The sequence below is a fragment of the Salarias fasciatus genome, chromosome 20 (assembly GCF_902148845.1).
Source record: "Salarias fasciatus chromosome 20, fSalaFa1.1, whole genome shotgun sequence".
Taxonomy (NCBI): Eukaryota; Metazoa; Chordata; class Actinopteri; order Blenniiformes; family Blenniidae; genus Salarias; species Salarias fasciatus.
Genome location: NC_043764.1, coordinates 14,102,631 through 14,119,539, shown reverse-complemented (window position 1 = coordinate 14,119,539; position 16,909 = coordinate 14,102,631). Strand labels below are relative to the sequence as shown.

Below are 16,909 nucleotides of genomic sequence, written 5' to 3'. Positions count from 1 at the left end.
ATTTGGATTCTGAAGGATGTTTATTGTTGAATTTTTACTCTGTCTGGCAATGCATTGCTGTTGTCAGATGCAGCTGCAGTTAAACCAACAGTTTGATACCCAGTGAGAAACTACACCAAATTACTGAGATGGGAACTGTTCTTTAAATTTGAAAGACTTTACAGATATAGAAAGTTTTACCCACAATAGTCTGTAATTTCATTTAAAAACGTAGCAGTGATTCGGATTGTTTTATTATTAGCTTTGGAGTCTTCAAGGCCAACGTGAAGTTCTAACAGGATATTTTTAGCAGGATTATTTGACGGTAATATCAGATCAAATGTCAACAAGCTTTCAGCTGAACGCTCTTCCAGGTGTTGTAAAGCTGTGAAATCTTGGTTGCCCTCATGTCTGGGCCAAACCACACGAGACCCGAGAGTGACATACATGGCCTTTCACATTTTAAAATTTGATTATAGAGTTTGGCCTTTTGAAAGCGGTGCTCAGGGTCGTGAAAGCTCAGGTAGCATTAAGTAGACTGGGCTGAGCTGAACTGGCATTTATAGCACCAATATTGATGCCGCGTGCGTTTATGGGAGCCTTTATCAGTTTTCCTGTTGCATGAATATATTAAGAGTTCAACAGGGTAACAGATTTGAAAAGGCAAGTGCACTCAAAAGAGCTTTTTAAAAAATGTGGATATGGATGGTTCTGCTGAGGGTCGAATTTCTCAAAGAGGATTGTTTTTCCTTTTTTTTTTTTTGTCTCCCTTTTCTTTATCAGAATTGGTTGGATCCTTCCAAAGAGATTAAGAAGCAAATTCGGGGTAAGTGCAGCACATGTATTATACACACACACCCAAGCACAAAGCAATCCACACACAGACTGTACTGGAATGAATGAAAACAACATGCTGGTGCTTTATCCACAGTCGGTTCTTGGATTTTGGGATTTTCTGTCAAGTTTTACCCTCCAGACCCATCTGTACTCATTGAAGACATCACCAGGTAGGTCTGATCACTGAGGATAGAAGTTTATCAACATAAATGTCAAAAAAAAAAGTTGTATATTTATTGGATCTACTAAAAAAAGACTTTACTGAAAACATTCCAAGACAAGACAAAAACAGCAAGACATTTGTGAAATAGTAAATATGCAGGAAGTGATATTGCAGAGAGTTCACATTTTCAGGGGTTGTCGATGACAGTTTGTAGATGCACTGCAGAGAGAGAGGAAACTGTGGGTGAACCTGGTGAACAGACTGGTTCCACTTTCCTGAAGGGAGCAGGTGAGCGAGCTGGTGCCCCGGCTGGGTAGTGTCTCTGATGGTGGCGGTTCCTCCTGCCAAGGTATCGTGGTCTGGCCACCTCTTCTGGTGAGAGGAGGGGACTGTCATGAGCTGCAGCCGGCGTACGGCAGACCGGGATGCTGTACACCGGGATGCTCTCGATCGATGAACCGTAGAACAGCCAGGTGCTGTGTGTTCCTCTTCCAGTGCCTCAGGTGATGGTTCGCCTTGTTCACAGCCAGTGTGGTATTGACTGAGGTGAGGTTGTTACTGATATGTCTTGAAACGTTGCACCAGCTCTACTTGCTCATTGTGAAGTGGAATTGTTAAGTTTGATGGTTTGTCAAGAAGATCTTAAACCGTGATTGTATTGAATGCAGTGCTATAATCCATAAAGGGCATTCTCACATAGCACGCATCAATCCGTTGCAAATGTATGGATGTATTCTCAGATCGGACGTACGAGCACACACTGCTGGAGATAACGGCAGCCTTATAAATTCGTGCATGTCCAATCCTAAACACACTTGAGTACTGTGTGAGAGTTTAGCTGGCTTTAAGCAGTGCAGCTGGTGACTGACTGATACTGATGTTTCCCCCGCTGGGCCTGCAGTCGCCGCTCTCTACACAGACTGTCAAGTACTACAAACACATTCGACTTTAGCAAGCAGCCACTGCTGAATCCAGCTTTAGACTGTCCACCAGAATAGATGTTTCAGGTAATCTGTCACTGCAGAAATTAGTGATGGGGATGTTCAACATATGAATTTTCTTTCAATTTCTCTCACTTTTGCTGTTTTTCGAATGATTCATCGTTGCATGGATGGCTTGCTGTTGTTTACTGTCAGCCTGTCGTTTTTCTGGGACCAGAGGAGGGGAACCACACACACGGTGGATAACTAATGTGGACTATATTCAGCAACACAATGTAAAGTTCATTAATCCCAGAGGGAAATTCTTTACAGCTTCACACAGAATAGAATATTAAAAGAATAGAATGTAAAGATGTCAGATGAGAAAGAATAATATATCTTTCAAGTAAATATTAATATACAGGCTTTACAGTGAACAGACATATACATAGAGAAGCGCTTGACAGAGAAAACAACACTATTTGCTGAAATGGTGTCAAAACACACAGGAACTCTCCAATGTGTGCCTCAATGTGGATATTTTGCTGGAACGAGCTGCTTTTTAAGCCTGTAATGACAGGAGTTGATTCTGTTTAATCTGACCTTCACTGAGCAAAGCGACACCTCTATGAACATGTGTTTGCTGCAAGTTGTTTTTGAATTAATCAAAAGTGGAAAGATTCTCTAAGCTTACCAAAAAAAAAAAAAAAAAATTCCAGCCACAAAGTCTTGGGAAATCAACCACGCTCTGACGCAACATCAATGCGCGAGATTTTTATGCAGTGATTAAACTGTTGGACCAAATAATATCAACATATTAAGAGATGTGGGAATATTTTTAATAGAAACAATTTATCCTATTTCTGCAGTGAGGTTTAAAGATAAACTTGAGATGAAAAGCAGGAAATATTTATTCATGTTGAGCTCCAAAAATTAAGTTCTCCCACAACTTTAACTGGATTGGTAATGGCATTCTCAGAGACTAACAAGTAGAACACATTTAATACTGAGTCAATGTGTTTATTTACACATTTTTCCATGAAACACAAGCGTATGTTGAGAAGGTTTGTTACCAAGTTCACTTTCAGTTATAAGGGTGATTTTTGCTGAATCACAGTCCATCCTGAAGCCATTAGATGTCAAACGTAACGGTCTTCATCTCTGTTTCTTCAGGTATTACTTGTGCCTGCAGCTGAGAGACGACATCCTCTCGGGCCGTCTCCCATGCTCCTTTGTCACCCACGCCCTCCTGGGCTCCTACACCGTCCAGGCTGAACTGGGAGACTACGACCCCGAGGAACACGGCCCGGACTACGTCAGCGAGTTCCACTTCGCCCCCAACCAGACCCGCGAGCTGGAGGAGAGGGTGATGGAGCTGCACCGCAACTACAGGTCGGGAAAGAAAACAAAACAAAAACGTGACTTGAGCAAATAAACTGAGGGCCATTTATCAGCCGGGGATGTGATGAGAAACCATAAATCATTTGCTGTTCTGCAGAGGGATGAGTCCAGCGGAGGCAGAGGTGAACTTTTTAGAAAATGCCAAGAAGCTGTCGATGTACGGAGTGGACCTGCATCACGCTAAAGTACTTCACAATAACAGCACCTTCTCTGATCTTTGACACTTTCTGCCCGTCAGTGGATCTTCTAAGGTGTTGTAATACCTTACTGTTTTCCAGGATTCAGAGGGAATTGATATAATGCTGGGTGTGTCTGCCAACGGTCTGCTCATCTACCGAGACCGCCTCAGAATCAACCGCTTCGCCTGGCCGAAAATCCTGAAGATCTCCTACAAAAGAAGCAACTTCTACATCAAGATCCGCCCCGGAGAGGTACATAAAAGCTGTCATTGACTTTTATATACCGTTTTACTTCACTTGTGATGAGTTCACTGAGCAATTACTGCATGCAAAGCTCACCAGAAGAGATCAGAGTCACTTGGGCACAGCTGAGGCATATGGAATAAAGGATCATTTGGTAAAGAGCCAGCTTCATATTTCTATTTCATGGTTTCACAGTTGTTAAAATTACATCATTGCCTCTTTTGACTCGTCCAAGCAGCATAAATAGTCATTTCATGCTTTGATAAAAGTGTTACTTTTGAGATTTATCTGCTGCAGACCTCGTGGCAGAGTGCGCTTTTTTTTTTTTTTTTTGAGCACGCCCGATTATTTACAGCCCCTACAGATACCGTTCTCTCAGATTAGGCTGATAGGTCATGTTTTTTATTCGTGTCCTTCTTCTGTCTTCCTCCATGGTGACTTTAAAGTGTGATTAGCACAGCCACGAGGATTTGCATTTTATTCAAGGATTTCTCTTTGCGGGCGTTAGAGCCACATTATACTCACCATGGTTTTCCTACTCGCTGAAATTATTATAATTTTTTTTCCCTCATTTTCTGGCCTTTAGGGTATCTACAGAGGATTTTAAATCCACTGTTAAAATGACACTGACATCTTTATAGTGAATTCGGAGCCCCCTCTCTGCATATACTTTCTCCTGCAGACCTATTTTCTCAAGTCAGCTGCCACTTCAGATTTGCCTGGAGGGTCTTCACTGAGTTTAAAAACAAAAAAAAAAAAAGCGTTTTATTCTGAACCGTCCCCGAAGACTTATGGTGTAGGGGGAAAAAAAAAGTTGTGAATGTGCACCTCCTAATGTTTAAAGACCTGTTATATTGCTAATAACCTATTGATTTGAAAGCGTTTTCCTCCTGTTCACTCCACTGAACACCTGATGGAGTGAGTGCATGAAAGACAAATTTATAGGATGGTTAGAGATGGAAAATCCACACGACATGTCGGCGGGAGAAGCGAGAATATATTTTTATGAGTAAACAGAAAAGCATTGATTTTCTCATTGCTGCGAAGTAAACACATTTCACCCTGCCGCCATTCTTCCATCTTTCCCCACACTTTGCTTCCTTCACTTTCCTTTTTTTTCCTTCACCTGCCCACCCCCTCCTCCTCCTCCTCCTCCTCATCTCCACTGTTTCGTCTCACCACTCAGTATGAACAGTTTGAGAGCACCATAGGCTTCAAGCTGCCCAACCATCGGGCCTCGAAGCGATTGTGGAAGGTCTGCATTGAGCACCACACCTTCTTCAGGTAGGAACTCGATCAACGTAGGTACTCACAGTCACTCTCTCTGCACTGTCGCCACGGCAACCTGCATGCACCATCGACACCCCGCACAACAAAGGTATCCCTCAAACGTCACCGACAAGTGTGTCGATCCCTCAAAATTTCATGGTAACTTTCCTGCATGATTTACTGTGGTGTGGGAACTGGAAGCACTTCAGGGCAAACTCCTTTGTTATGAGTAGGTGGTTTTTCAGTAAAAAGACACAGATACATCTTTCACTCTGACACACACAAAACATAAATCACTCTTTCTGTTAACTCACTGATCGGCAAAACTTCAAGGATAATTTGAGACCAGCTATGCAGAAAATATGAGAGGGTAACTTCATGTCATTTCCAGTGATGAATGATTTAAACGGACTCTTTCCAGTAAGATAATATCAGAGAAGCATTTCTTTACATGCAAATGAAGCGTTTAGTCTACACATGTATTTCAAAAAAATATATTTTTTTAATACTGCTAAATGAATATTTTTCAGATTAACATAAAGATGGTGGTAAATCTGTGAGTCACGACACTCACCTGATCCATCGTTCAGCGTTGGCAGGTTCTCTGATTTATCTCTGCAGCAGCTTCAACATCGCACCACATCAAAAAACCTCCAAACCTTTAAAATGAAGGCATCACACTGGAATGTTAAAAAGTTTGCTTGGCTTTTGTCTTGTTTTCTTTTTTCTACCACTTCTTATATATGAGTGTTTTTTTTTTTTTTTTTGTCAGTCATCATACATGTAAAATAATACAATAGTCAGTATTTAAAAAGTCATTTTTGTGCGTATTACACACTGACTGAAACAGGATTAGGCAGGAGCAGAAAACTTTTTAAACTATTGATGTGAATAAACTCTTCTACCGACACACAAACTTATTTCGATTAAATAATGAAAGACAGAAAAAAAAATAATATTTTTTTTTCTTCCTTGTTTATTTGTCAGACCATCTTTGTGGCGCAGTGCTGCCACCAGAAGGCTGGAGTGTAGATCAAAACAATACTGAAATAGCTGTCTGTTCTCATTGTAAAATGAGAATGTAGTGTTGTTTTTAAAATGTGTCATTTAGCACACTGGTGTAACTTTGATGGCACTCTCAGTGACCGGCGAGCGTTTCCAGGCCAGGCCTCGAGCTGACACCGCGGTTGCAGTCCAGCCAAATGTAACATATTGTGGGATTATGTGGGGCGACTTTTTCTTGATTCAGCACATCGACTTCCCGGAGGCCCTGCTGGCTGCTTGGGAACCTCACAGAGAAGACACAAGGAATCTTTAGCAGTCTTAGTTGAGGGATTTAATAACCTTTAAGCTGAGCCAGGTTTGGTATTTGAGGAGTTTGTTGTGAAATGAGCTATAATTTTTATGGCATATCTACATTTGAGCTGCAGTCTTTTTTGATCGTACTCATCTAAAATGCTCATTTAACTCCGGAGGAAAAACTCCTGCATAAAAATTCAATGCAACTCGGTTCATTTACCCCATATTGAATACAAATGAGCATTCGTATAAAAACTCGATTAGAACCACTGCGGCAGCGTTCAGCAGCAGCACCGGTGCTGAATTTACATAAAGTGAACTTTCCTGCAGGTTGGTTTCCCCTGAGCCTCCTCCCAAGGGCTTCCTAGTGATCGGCTCCAAGTTCCGTTACAGCGGACGGACTCAGGCCCAGACCCGCCAGGCCAGCGCGCTGATCGACAGGCCCGCCCCTCAGTTCGAGCGCTCCGTCAGCAAGCGGTACATGATGCCCCGCAGCATCGACGGAGGTAAGGAGGGGAGTCAAGGACAGCATGCGCGGTGTCCCGGTGAATTCTGAGCGGCAGTAATTTGGCTCCTTCTTCTCAGCTTCAGAAAACAGACCGATCGGTGGATAACGATAAATGATAGACGAGACGCTCCTCTCCTCTGGGTGAAAATATTTCAAAGTGAAAGGAGTGCTTTCCATTTTCTGAGATCCTTTTGTTTGAGGCAACACATGAATGAAAATGAGGTTTATGCATTTGGAAAGCTTATTGAGTTGTATATGCCCCCCTGTTAAACACTCTACAGCGCATAATGATGCTTAAAAGCTTCACCACTGAACTCGGAGGACGTTATTCCTCATTTTCACTGCGTTTTCACAGCCTCGGCTCTGGGTGACAGCATGGACCAGCTGTCCCAGCGGAGCTCCAGCGATCGGACGCAGTTCATGTCCCGAGAGGACCTGGACCAAGAGGGGAGTCTCGACCTGGACCACGATCAGTATCACTATCAGGACCAGGACCAGTACACGGATCAGGAGCTGGAGCCGGATGACGGTCAAGATCAGAAGCAGATATTTGATGCCAACACCTCAACACCGACCAAAACCTTAGAGCTCAAGGTATCACACCTCACCATTTCCTTCTCATCGTTTGGTTTTTCTCTTTTAAAAGTGTGAAGAAATGACTGAACTGTATTCCGACGCTCCACAAATAAAACTGAATGGAATTGAATTGTTTGCCTGAAATGCTGCGCGTGTGAATCATGTATATTTTGAGTAGATTGCAGAGAAACACTTGGTTCATCAAGAATATTCACCTCACCTTCTGCACCCCAATCAGAACAAACCCTCCTGAACTCACGCTCCTCATCCGTCTCTCTCACACACACACACATACGTTTCTTTTCATTTGAGACTGTAATCACAGTCCTTATTTCTCTCCCCTTGGCCTAATTTCCCCTCTTCTCCGCTCCTCTCCAGACATATGAGGCTGCTCAGAATGAGTCCTCTCTTTTTCTCTTCTCTTTATAAATCACCTGCCTCAGAATCTAACTTGACCTCTTTTGCTACAAATTATATTTTTCTCACCCAGCAATTTTACCACTAACACACTGTTTTGTTTCCTTGCTGCTGCTGATATTAACGCTCTCTGCTAACCGCTGCTTTTACACATCTGTCCTCTACCTTGTCCTCTCTCGCAGGGTGAGGAGGCAGGCTCGCCTTTATATGACTCAAAGCCAGAGGTATTTTGGCCTTGGATTTTTCTGACTGTTCGGCTGTCGTGGGATATGCACTTTTATTCTATGTTTTTGGAGCACGACCTGTCATTTTTCTTTTCTTCTCTTGTTATGTGTGAAAGAAATGGGAGCTGCATGAATTGACTTTTTAGAAGAATAGCCTCAAAATGTTTCAAATACATATATTCAGTCTCTTTATTTTCAGTCTTTTTCTTTTTGTTTCCACTGGGAAATACTGTCAGTGGAGAGTCACACTTGAGTTGAATGAACAGTTCGATCTCATCCACTGGCTTAAAACCAGAGAGCTTCGCAGGACCAAGCTTTTCCTCAATTTGACGGAGCCGAATTAGCAGCGCGCATCTTGAACTGCGTCCCTGTGTGATATTAAAGGGATTGATTGTGATTAGCAGAATAAACAGATGGCTCCTAATCTCTTGCTGAGGATTCAGGGAATCTGTGGTTTCCCTGTGCGCAAATCCCCATGTACTCCTGCCGAAAACGCTCAAACATCTCCGCACACACTTATCCAATTAGTAACTACTGGAAATATTTGAATTCGAAACAAGCTTCCCAGATTGTGTTGCATATTTCCTCTTAAAGTACGCGTGGCTGTGTTTTTGTTTTGTGTTTGCAGGAAATATTGGCAATGCATTAGTCACTTAATGGACTCTTCATTTGTGGTTTTGTAATGCCTTCACATCAAATCTTTGGATGAAGAAGAATGGGAACAATCCACTGCCAAACACTTAGGTCCAGTCAATAACTGACTGCATTAATTACCAGTTGGCCAACAGAAAATGGATTGCCCCTGTCTTCTTGGCAGCTTATTAAATGGCTTCACGGTCTCGATCCCGACGGTGTCAACTGTTTCTGTCTGTTGGTGTGGCTGCCTGCCTCTTTGACTCACCTGCGGCATTTTTACCTCTTTGTCTCTGCACGCATCTGTTCCTCCTTTTTCTCCAAAATTTCTCAACCCCCCCCCTGCTTTGCTCGAACACCCCTCACTTCATCTCACGTTGCCCCCCCACCCCCTTTATCTGTCGGACAAGGATGTGGTCACCCTGCGGCCCAAACAGGAGGTACTGCTTGTCCTCTCTTTTTGGCATGTGCTGTGTGTGACCCTCACCAGGTGCTCGGTGTTTCTGTTGTTCATGACGGTTTCTGCCAGTGATCATCTAACACCACGGTAGCTGTGGAGCTCATGTTAAAAACTTATTTTTTTTCCCCATTAATGTCAGTTACAAATACATTATGTGTGTTGTCTATAACTATTGAAACATTAAGTGGTGCAATTTGTGATATTTTTTTAATCTAAAACATTTAAATTCTGATAAACAGAAAATAAACAACGACAATGTATTTGGTCCAGGTTCAAAATCTGTGTCCTCATGCGAGAGTGAGACGGTGTGACATTGTCATAGACTGTTGGTGTTAGTGGAATAGAGCGACAGCTGACAATGAAACAGCAGAAAATGAGGTGAGCATCCAGCCACCCTGTTAGCAGATGATTCTCAAGAAAGCGAATTGTTGGACCGCATCCAAATTTCAGTCGACTTTATTAATTACACTCGGACAACTGCTGCATTCTGCTTTATTTATTTATTGGTGTCCGTAGATGACGTGCAGGATATTGTCCTTATTTTTGCAGACTCACGCCTTGCGGTTGTCACTTCTGATTCAGAGTAAAGAATTGTGTAGTCTAAGTTTAAAGTTAAAAAGTAGCAGCTATTAAACATATCAGACTGCTGAAATAACGTAATAAGAAGTTGCTTTATAGAGAAAAGGAAATATGATGGGTGCTTAAGCTGTTGGAAATGATGAACAGCTAACTGCTGTAGCTCTGAGGAAAGTGACTCAGAAGTTACATTAAATCTGCATTTTTAATAACAGTTCATGAGAGACAAATGGGAGGTTTTCTTCAGCTCTAAATTTTTAACTCGCTCTCTTTGTTGTTGTAGTGAATGTTCATAGAGAACCCAGTCTCAGTCCAAACTGGACAGGTCACTGCATCCTGATTGGAAAGCAATTAGATTTAGTGTAATAAAGTAATTCTCAGCTTCATTTGTCAACATGTCAGTTGCAGAAATGAGCCTGACCGGAGACTCACTCAAAGGAAGGAGGTTCACAGAAGTTAATTTGTGTCCTTGATGTTTCCTGTGCTGTGTGAGTAGCAGTTCTTGGACAAGCCGGACGATGTGATCCAGAAGCACCAGGCCAGCATCAATGAGCTGAAGAGGGCTTTGAGGCAACCCAACAGCAAGATGGCCCAGAGAGAGAAACGCATCTCTTCAGCCACTCCTCCAGGAGGAACCCCTGAGCGCAAAGCGGTCAGTCTGACGTCCTTTTCCAACTTCCAAATCACACTGCCTTTATTCTCATACATGCCACTTTTTTTGTTTTTTTAACACAATGCATCGGTGTGAGCCAATGTTATTTTTTCTTTTCATATGTTGTGAAAACTGTGATTTCAATAATCCAAAGCACTGGAAAAAAAAAACATCTCAATTATATTAAAATATTGCAGTTTTAATCCCCCCACTTGATCACAATTTTCCTTTTGTTTTAACTCATCAAACTGGTTGAACAATAGTGTCACAAACTAAGGAGCAGTTTATCCAGTTAGGCTAATGCACATGTCTACTCTATGTCAACATAGGCGACCACTGATGGCAAATTGATTGACAAGCAGGATGCTTATGAAGGAACAACGGACACTTTCTCTAAAGGGGAAAGGAGTGAGGACTTGTTTTCTTGGAATGAAGCGAACACGAACAATTGCCAAACACGGTGGGACTCTTCGAGAACTAGATTTGCAATATCCCCGAGGCAGGAGACAGACCTAAGATCACCAGGGCTGAAGGATGTAAACCGTCTGGATGGTGAAGTCACGACGAACGGACATCATGATTCTATGTTGGAGAGAAACGTTCATGAAAACGGATACTGCTCTCCACCCGACAAGCAGAGGGGTGAAATGAGCAAAGACTTTAATCACTCTCGGTATGAGTATCGAGAAGGACCTAAGAGCTTTGAGACACCCGTGGCTGGGGACTGGGCCAGAAGTGAAGGCGGCACGAGGCATTGCGAAGCTTGGAAAATAAAAGACCCGAGTCCCAGGGGGGAGAAAGACTTCAGCAAAACTGGAAACTCACACTCAGAAGTCCCCAAAATAGTTCCTCTCAAGCCTCAGAGATCAAAGAAGGCTTTGAATAAGGAGAACAAAGATGTTGTAAACCCTCAAATTCAAAGCCAGACGAACAGCGGCCTCTTCGGCGAGGCCGGGGACGTTCAGATGACAAAATCAAAAGAGCGATCCTGTCAAGCAGGGCGGAGATCGGATGATAATCCTGCACTGCAATCCGCCGCAGATGTTGTCAAGGAAAATACAGCAGCTGCTCAGTATTACGGTGAAACTACAGCGTTGCATCAGCAGCAAAGTCGAGCGCAGCAACAGATCAGGAACGAGGCGTTCGGACAACAGGAGCTCAGAGACTACCATGATTCAACGGGGCATGGCCAGTGGGTGAAAGGAGCACCGCCGCACGAAGACCCATTCCAGAACGTCTCGGAGTTCAGCTGCAGACTCCCCAACGCGCCCCCCCGCACCCTCCCTCTGAAAACACAGTGGTCCCGAGACAGACAGAGCAACGTGGACAGCAGCCACGCCCCCTACAGGACGGCCAGTCAGGAAGCAGCGAAGAGGAAGCAAGCGGTAAAACCATCTGCCCCTCCTCTAACCACTCTGTCAGTCATCGGAAAGTCAAACATTGCATGAGCTTCAGGCGATGTCGTGCAGACCTTGTTTTTAATCATCTAAAAACAACCCCCCCCCCTCCAAAAACAATCACCACACATATCTCAGAAGTCATGTGGCTGTGTATGAGAAAGCAAAAAAAAAATTCACGTTCCTCCGCATCGCATCATTGATCGACTCAGCTCACGCCCATGGCCCTTCGATCCCTTAAAAACGCAAAGCTTGACATCTGCTTGGCCATTTCAGAACGCTGCGGGCCTTTAAGCAACGATCCCATTGCTTAAGCTTCAGGCGGCGTTTTCTCTTTTTTTTAATCCCACTATAACTTGTCACGTTAACACCTGGTCTCTCCTTCCAACATTCTCACAGTGCAAATAAGGTGTCTGCTGTTGCAAGGAGTGCAAGACCTCACCGCCATTTTTCTTTGAAACCTCTTTTTTTTCCCCCCCCCACTTGATTTGAATCCTTTTTGTAAATGGCTGAGAAGGGCATTTGAGCCAAATGTTCTGCCTTGGCACCTCTGGAGCAATGGCAAAAAAGATGAAAAAGGCAATTAGATGTAATCACAGGCTGCAGAGCTGCCAAACCTCTTCAGGGTCTGGGCATTCATATGCTGCATTTTACGAATATGAACACCTTTTCCCTGAAAGGGATTTGAAAATGAAACCTTTCAGTGCATGGCATTACCACTGCACTTTCAGTCATTTTTAATAATGGTAAAATACACTCAACGTGCATGCTTCTGACTGTAGCCTTCAGTTCTGGAGTCTCTGGGAATGTTTGCCATGGAAGTTTAGCTTGAATTTGACCAGTTCGTTTTTTTTTTTCTAACTTTAAAACTGCATTGTTAAGCACTGCCAGTGGAAGAAGCAAGCAGTTTAAGAGCTGCAAACTTGAGATCATTCTTTGATAAGACATACAAAACAGAAACTCGCACCTGGGCAGCAGCGTAGAAAGCTTCCTAACTTTCTCCTGCCTCCTGTGCGCTGACGCTCAAGCGAGCAGTGCAGAAGTATTACGATGTGTGGCTGTTATCTCTGTGAACTGATGCAGGCTCCATCCGTGTGATCATTAACATTTTGCTTGTTGTTTGTTTCTGTTTTCTGCAGGAGACACCTCCCACTCCCGCTATTCACGAGGAGCCTCTCAGCGACGCCTCAGTGAGTCATCCCTCAGCTCCTCTCTTACTTTTTGTTTCGCCACACCTTTGGAAATGAGTAAACACACTCGCAATTAGGTATTTAACACATTTCCTACAAGATGATCTCATTAGCTTATTTGGTTTTAATGTGCAAATTTTGCAAATGTCATCATTTTACATGGCTCTTTAAAGACACAGTCACTTAATGTCTGTCTAATGGAGGAAAATCTGACAGGATATTTAAAAATCCAAATTTGCTTCCTAACATGCAGGAGGAGTGTCAGATTATTTTTGATTCATGGACTGTGTTTAGCCAATTTTAAATTGAAGTGAATTGAAATGTTTTCATGCTAAATCTTTGATTATGTTGCATTTTTTTTCTTTTTTTTTACAAAACCTAAGCAACCTGAACATTTCGATGGAACAAAGTGCAATTTCAACTCTTCATTTTAATCTCCAAATGCCTGCCAGAAGATCTCTTCACCTAATTGTTTTTCTTCAGATTGATTTTTCAGAAGTTTCTCAATCACCAGAGGGAAAAAAAAACAAAACAAACCATCTCTTTGCAGGCTTGACCTTCACAGTGTGGACTCGATGGTAATGCTGCTTCACCAGTGATAATGTGACTTGTTTTTAATGCCAAATCATACACCGAACAACAATATAAACATAACACTTCCGTTTTCATTCCAATTTTTCGTGAGCTGGACACAAACTTCTAAGACTTCTAGGTGCACAAAAGGCCTATTTCTAGTAGATATTGTTCACAGAATGTGTCTAAATCTGTGTGTGACCGACTTTCTGCCCCCTCAACACAGCAGTGGTCTTTTATTGTGGCCAGCCCGAGACACACCTGTGTCTAATCAGCCTCTTGATTGGCTACACCTGTGAGGTGGAGGGATTACCTCGGTGAAGGAGAAGTGCTTATTAACACTGATTTAGACACATTTGTTTACAACATTTGACACAAATACATAGAAAAAGCCTTAGCTGTTTGAATTCAGCTCATGAAAAATGTGAGCAAGAAACAAGTGTTGCATTTGTGTTGTTTTGTTCAGTGTACTTTCTTCAAAAAAAAAAAAAAATCAATCAACATCTTCTTTGTCGTTTGTGCACAATGCAGGGACTGTAATCCTACAGGCTGGATTAAACCCCATGCCGGGTGTGTTTCTGCCCACAGGTCTCATGTTTGACGCCTCTGACATGGTCCGAAACACCGATTTCAGACTAAATGCGCTCCATGAGTTCTATAGCGATTGTTTGATTTCAGAGGGAACCGTGGGAGAGACGTCTGGGCTCCGTGTCAGAGGATGACCAGGACCACGAGATCCTGTATTTGAAGGAAACCCACCTGGGCATCGAACGCAAGTGCTCCAGCATCACGGTCAGTTCTACGTCCAGCCTGGAGGCTGAAGTAGATTTCACCGTGCTCACAGACCTGCACACGGGCATGGAGGAGTTCTCCAGGGGGATGTCAGAGTTGGGAGAGCGAGATCTCTCGCCTGATGGCGGTCTGTGTCTTGGCATCGACTTCGTCCAGCAGCAGGCGCCGTCCGAGCCGCCTCCTCCGCTGGTGGCAGCTCCTCTGTCTAGAGGGGCCAGCAGCAGCCCTCCAACCAAACACGTCCAGGCCGAGGAGGTCCGACCGGAAGTCAAACGGCCGGACGTACAGGTAGAGCAAACGGGTCACATCTCCGCTGTTTAAATGTGTTTCTAAGTAGGTGATGGAAAAAATCAGAGTTTTGTTTTCGTGCTGTGGTTTACCTGTGATCACTGTGAACATGGAACATATAGTAGATGTTGTAGGTTTATAAACTCCAGTTAGAAATCTATTGGTTTAAAGCTTGCAGAACTGAAAATATAAATCTGATGGAATAAATGCACTGAAATCAGTCAAGAGACTGCAATGACACACATAACTAAAACCTGTTTCTTTTTCTGCTCTTCAGCCCGTAGTTCCCAAAAAACCAAAGAGATCAGTTCCGGTGTCGTCGTCAATAGACAGGGAGCAGTCACACAGACCCGCCGTCACCCCTCTGAGCCGGGAGGCCAGCGACGTCACGCCCACGCCGATGGCGAGGAAGACTGACGTCAGGACAGAGACCCAGCCCAACGGCTCGGAGGTCACCACCACCATCGTCGAGTTCACAGACCAGGTTAGCCCCCCCCCCCCGCCCCCGCTGCGGTGAAGATAATGTGGAATAATGAATTTGGACAATACGCTGCGATTCTCTGAATAACACAAGTCACGTACTGAGTCGCTCTGTTTTCAGGATCACGGCATCGGAAGCCTGGCGGAAGTCTCCTACTCCACCAGACAGAGTGTTTCCCCTGTGAGTACCAACACTTCTACAGTTCTCACTCAACCTAAAGTTCTAACACAGGCTGAAGGCGTGAATTCATGAATGTGCGCTCGATTGAAGATCCTTGAGCGCGATGGTTTCTGCTCGTATGAGTTCTCAGTGTTTACTGAACGCTCACAGCTGTTCCGTTCCGTTCTCTCAGGTGCACAAGGGCAGCGGTCTGGGACGAGAGTCAGCGGGGTCGCCCATCCTCATGACTGAAAATGTTACCTCAGCAACCACTCACGTCACGAAGGTAACAGAAAGTTAAAAAACACACACTTTAAGGTATCATTATCGCAAAGTGTTTTTGCTTCACAACAGGAACAGAGATCATTTCTCATCATGTCTGGAACGAGCCGATGAAGTGAGAGCTGCTAAAAACTAATGACTGTGTGTTGCAGACGGTGAAAGGAGGATATTCAGAGACGAGGATCGAGAAGAGGATCATAATCACTGGAGACGACGACGTCGACCAGGAACAGGTGGGCCGACGCGGCTGAACGAGTCCTGTGGATTCTGTGGGGAGAGGAATTAAAACACACGCTCGGTAGATACTGCAGCTCAGGAGGCAGTTCTGTTGGAGGGGTCGGGGAATATGAGCCCCTCTGGAATATCTGCCGTGGATTCATCTTCCTTTTCTACTGAATCCTTTTTAGCACAAGACTTTTAAAAATTTAAGTGGAGCAGAACTGCTGTCGCAGACTGAAAGTAAAACTCAGTTAACAACCATATTATTTGTTAGACTGCTGGCTATGCATGATGACTTGTTCAATGTTATTATTTAACTTTTCTGATTTTTCAGTTGTTCCTTCATCTGAGATCTGCTGCTCACCTTGTCCTTGCAGGCTCTGGCTATCGCCATCCAGGAGGCCAAGCAGCAGCATCCGGACATGCAGGTGACAAAGGCAGTCGTTGTCAGGGAAACAGAATCGTCCACTGAGGATCGACACGGCGCATCAGAGGTACGTTTGCCATCCTGACACCAGCTGATAGTATCTGACTGGGTTTAGCCTCCCGTAACCTTCCTTTGAGGCTCCGGGGTTTAAGGTTTTAAGGCGATCTCTTCTCGCTTGTCTGCAGTCCTGATTTCCTGAGGTGAGGCTGCCCCCCGATGGACCAGAGGCGTCAGTACCCGACTTGAAATTCCAGCCCAACTGATCAGACTACTACTGCCTGTGGCACTTTGATGAAGCCTGCTGTACAAGTTCACAACACTCACAAACACACACACACCACTAAGACAGCCAAAACAGGACTACTTTCAAATGAATCTTTTTTATTTTTGTTCCAACATTTCATGATTGAAGTGGAGTGGTGTTACATTCATACGTGCAAAAAAAGAAAAGACAAAAGAAAGGTGAACTTCATTCTTGGTCTCTCATTGGCCCGATTCACAACGATCCCAAACACATGGAACCAGGCGCGACTCAATTAAAATCCCGGCAAAAGCTCTCAGGGCCTCTAATACGGAGTCTTTTTTCAAAGGTTAAATTTTAATGTCGACAGGGTTTATTTTAATAATTCACTGTGGAATAATCCAAGGTCATGTGCCATGTGGGCGCCCATCCCCTGCAGACAGCATCAGCTGGGATATCAATTGGGAATATGAGAGTGCTTTACCTTGCTGTTCTGAATAACTGCTGTGTGTGCTGAAAAAAAA

The 16,909-nt window shown here is 43.8% G+C and overlaps 1 protein-coding gene across 1 annotated transcript in view; it reads left to right on the top strand.

Annotated features, from left to right (window-relative positions):
* LOC115408843 (band 4.1-like protein 1) overlaps positions 1–16,909 on the top strand; it is a 41,241-nt gene extending 24,332 nt beyond the window's left edge. Inside the window, exons 5-24 of the mRNA XM_030119783.1 lie at positions 763–805; positions 911–986; positions 3,073–3,291; positions 3,398–3,485; positions 3,579–3,731; positions 4,909–5,006; positions 6,621–6,796; positions 7,154–7,392; positions 7,974–8,015; positions 9,059–9,088; positions 10,181–10,336; positions 10,666–11,721; positions 12,873–12,923; positions 14,175–14,576; positions 14,854–15,060; positions 15,178–15,237; positions 15,410–15,502; positions 15,651–15,731; positions 16,095–16,211; positions 16,330–16,909. Coding sequence (XP_029975643.1) covers positions 763–805; positions 911–986; positions 3,073–3,291; positions 3,398–3,485; positions 3,579–3,731; positions 4,909–5,006; positions 6,621–6,796; positions 7,154–7,392; positions 7,974–8,015; positions 9,059–9,088; positions 10,181–10,336; positions 10,666–11,721; positions 12,873–12,923; positions 14,175–14,576; positions 14,854–15,060; positions 15,178–15,237; positions 15,410–15,502; positions 15,651–15,731; positions 16,095–16,211; positions 16,330–16,335 — 3,393 coding nt within the window. The 3' untranslated portion in view covers positions 16,336–16,909. The remainder of the gene's footprint in view (positions 1–762; positions 806–910; positions 987–3,072; positions 3,292–3,397; positions 3,486–3,578; positions 3,732–4,908; positions 5,007–6,620; positions 6,797–7,153; positions 7,393–7,973; positions 8,016–9,058; positions 9,089–10,180; positions 10,337–10,665; positions 11,722–12,872; positions 12,924–14,174; positions 14,577–14,853; positions 15,061–15,177; positions 15,238–15,409; positions 15,503–15,650; positions 15,732–16,094; positions 16,212–16,329) is intronic.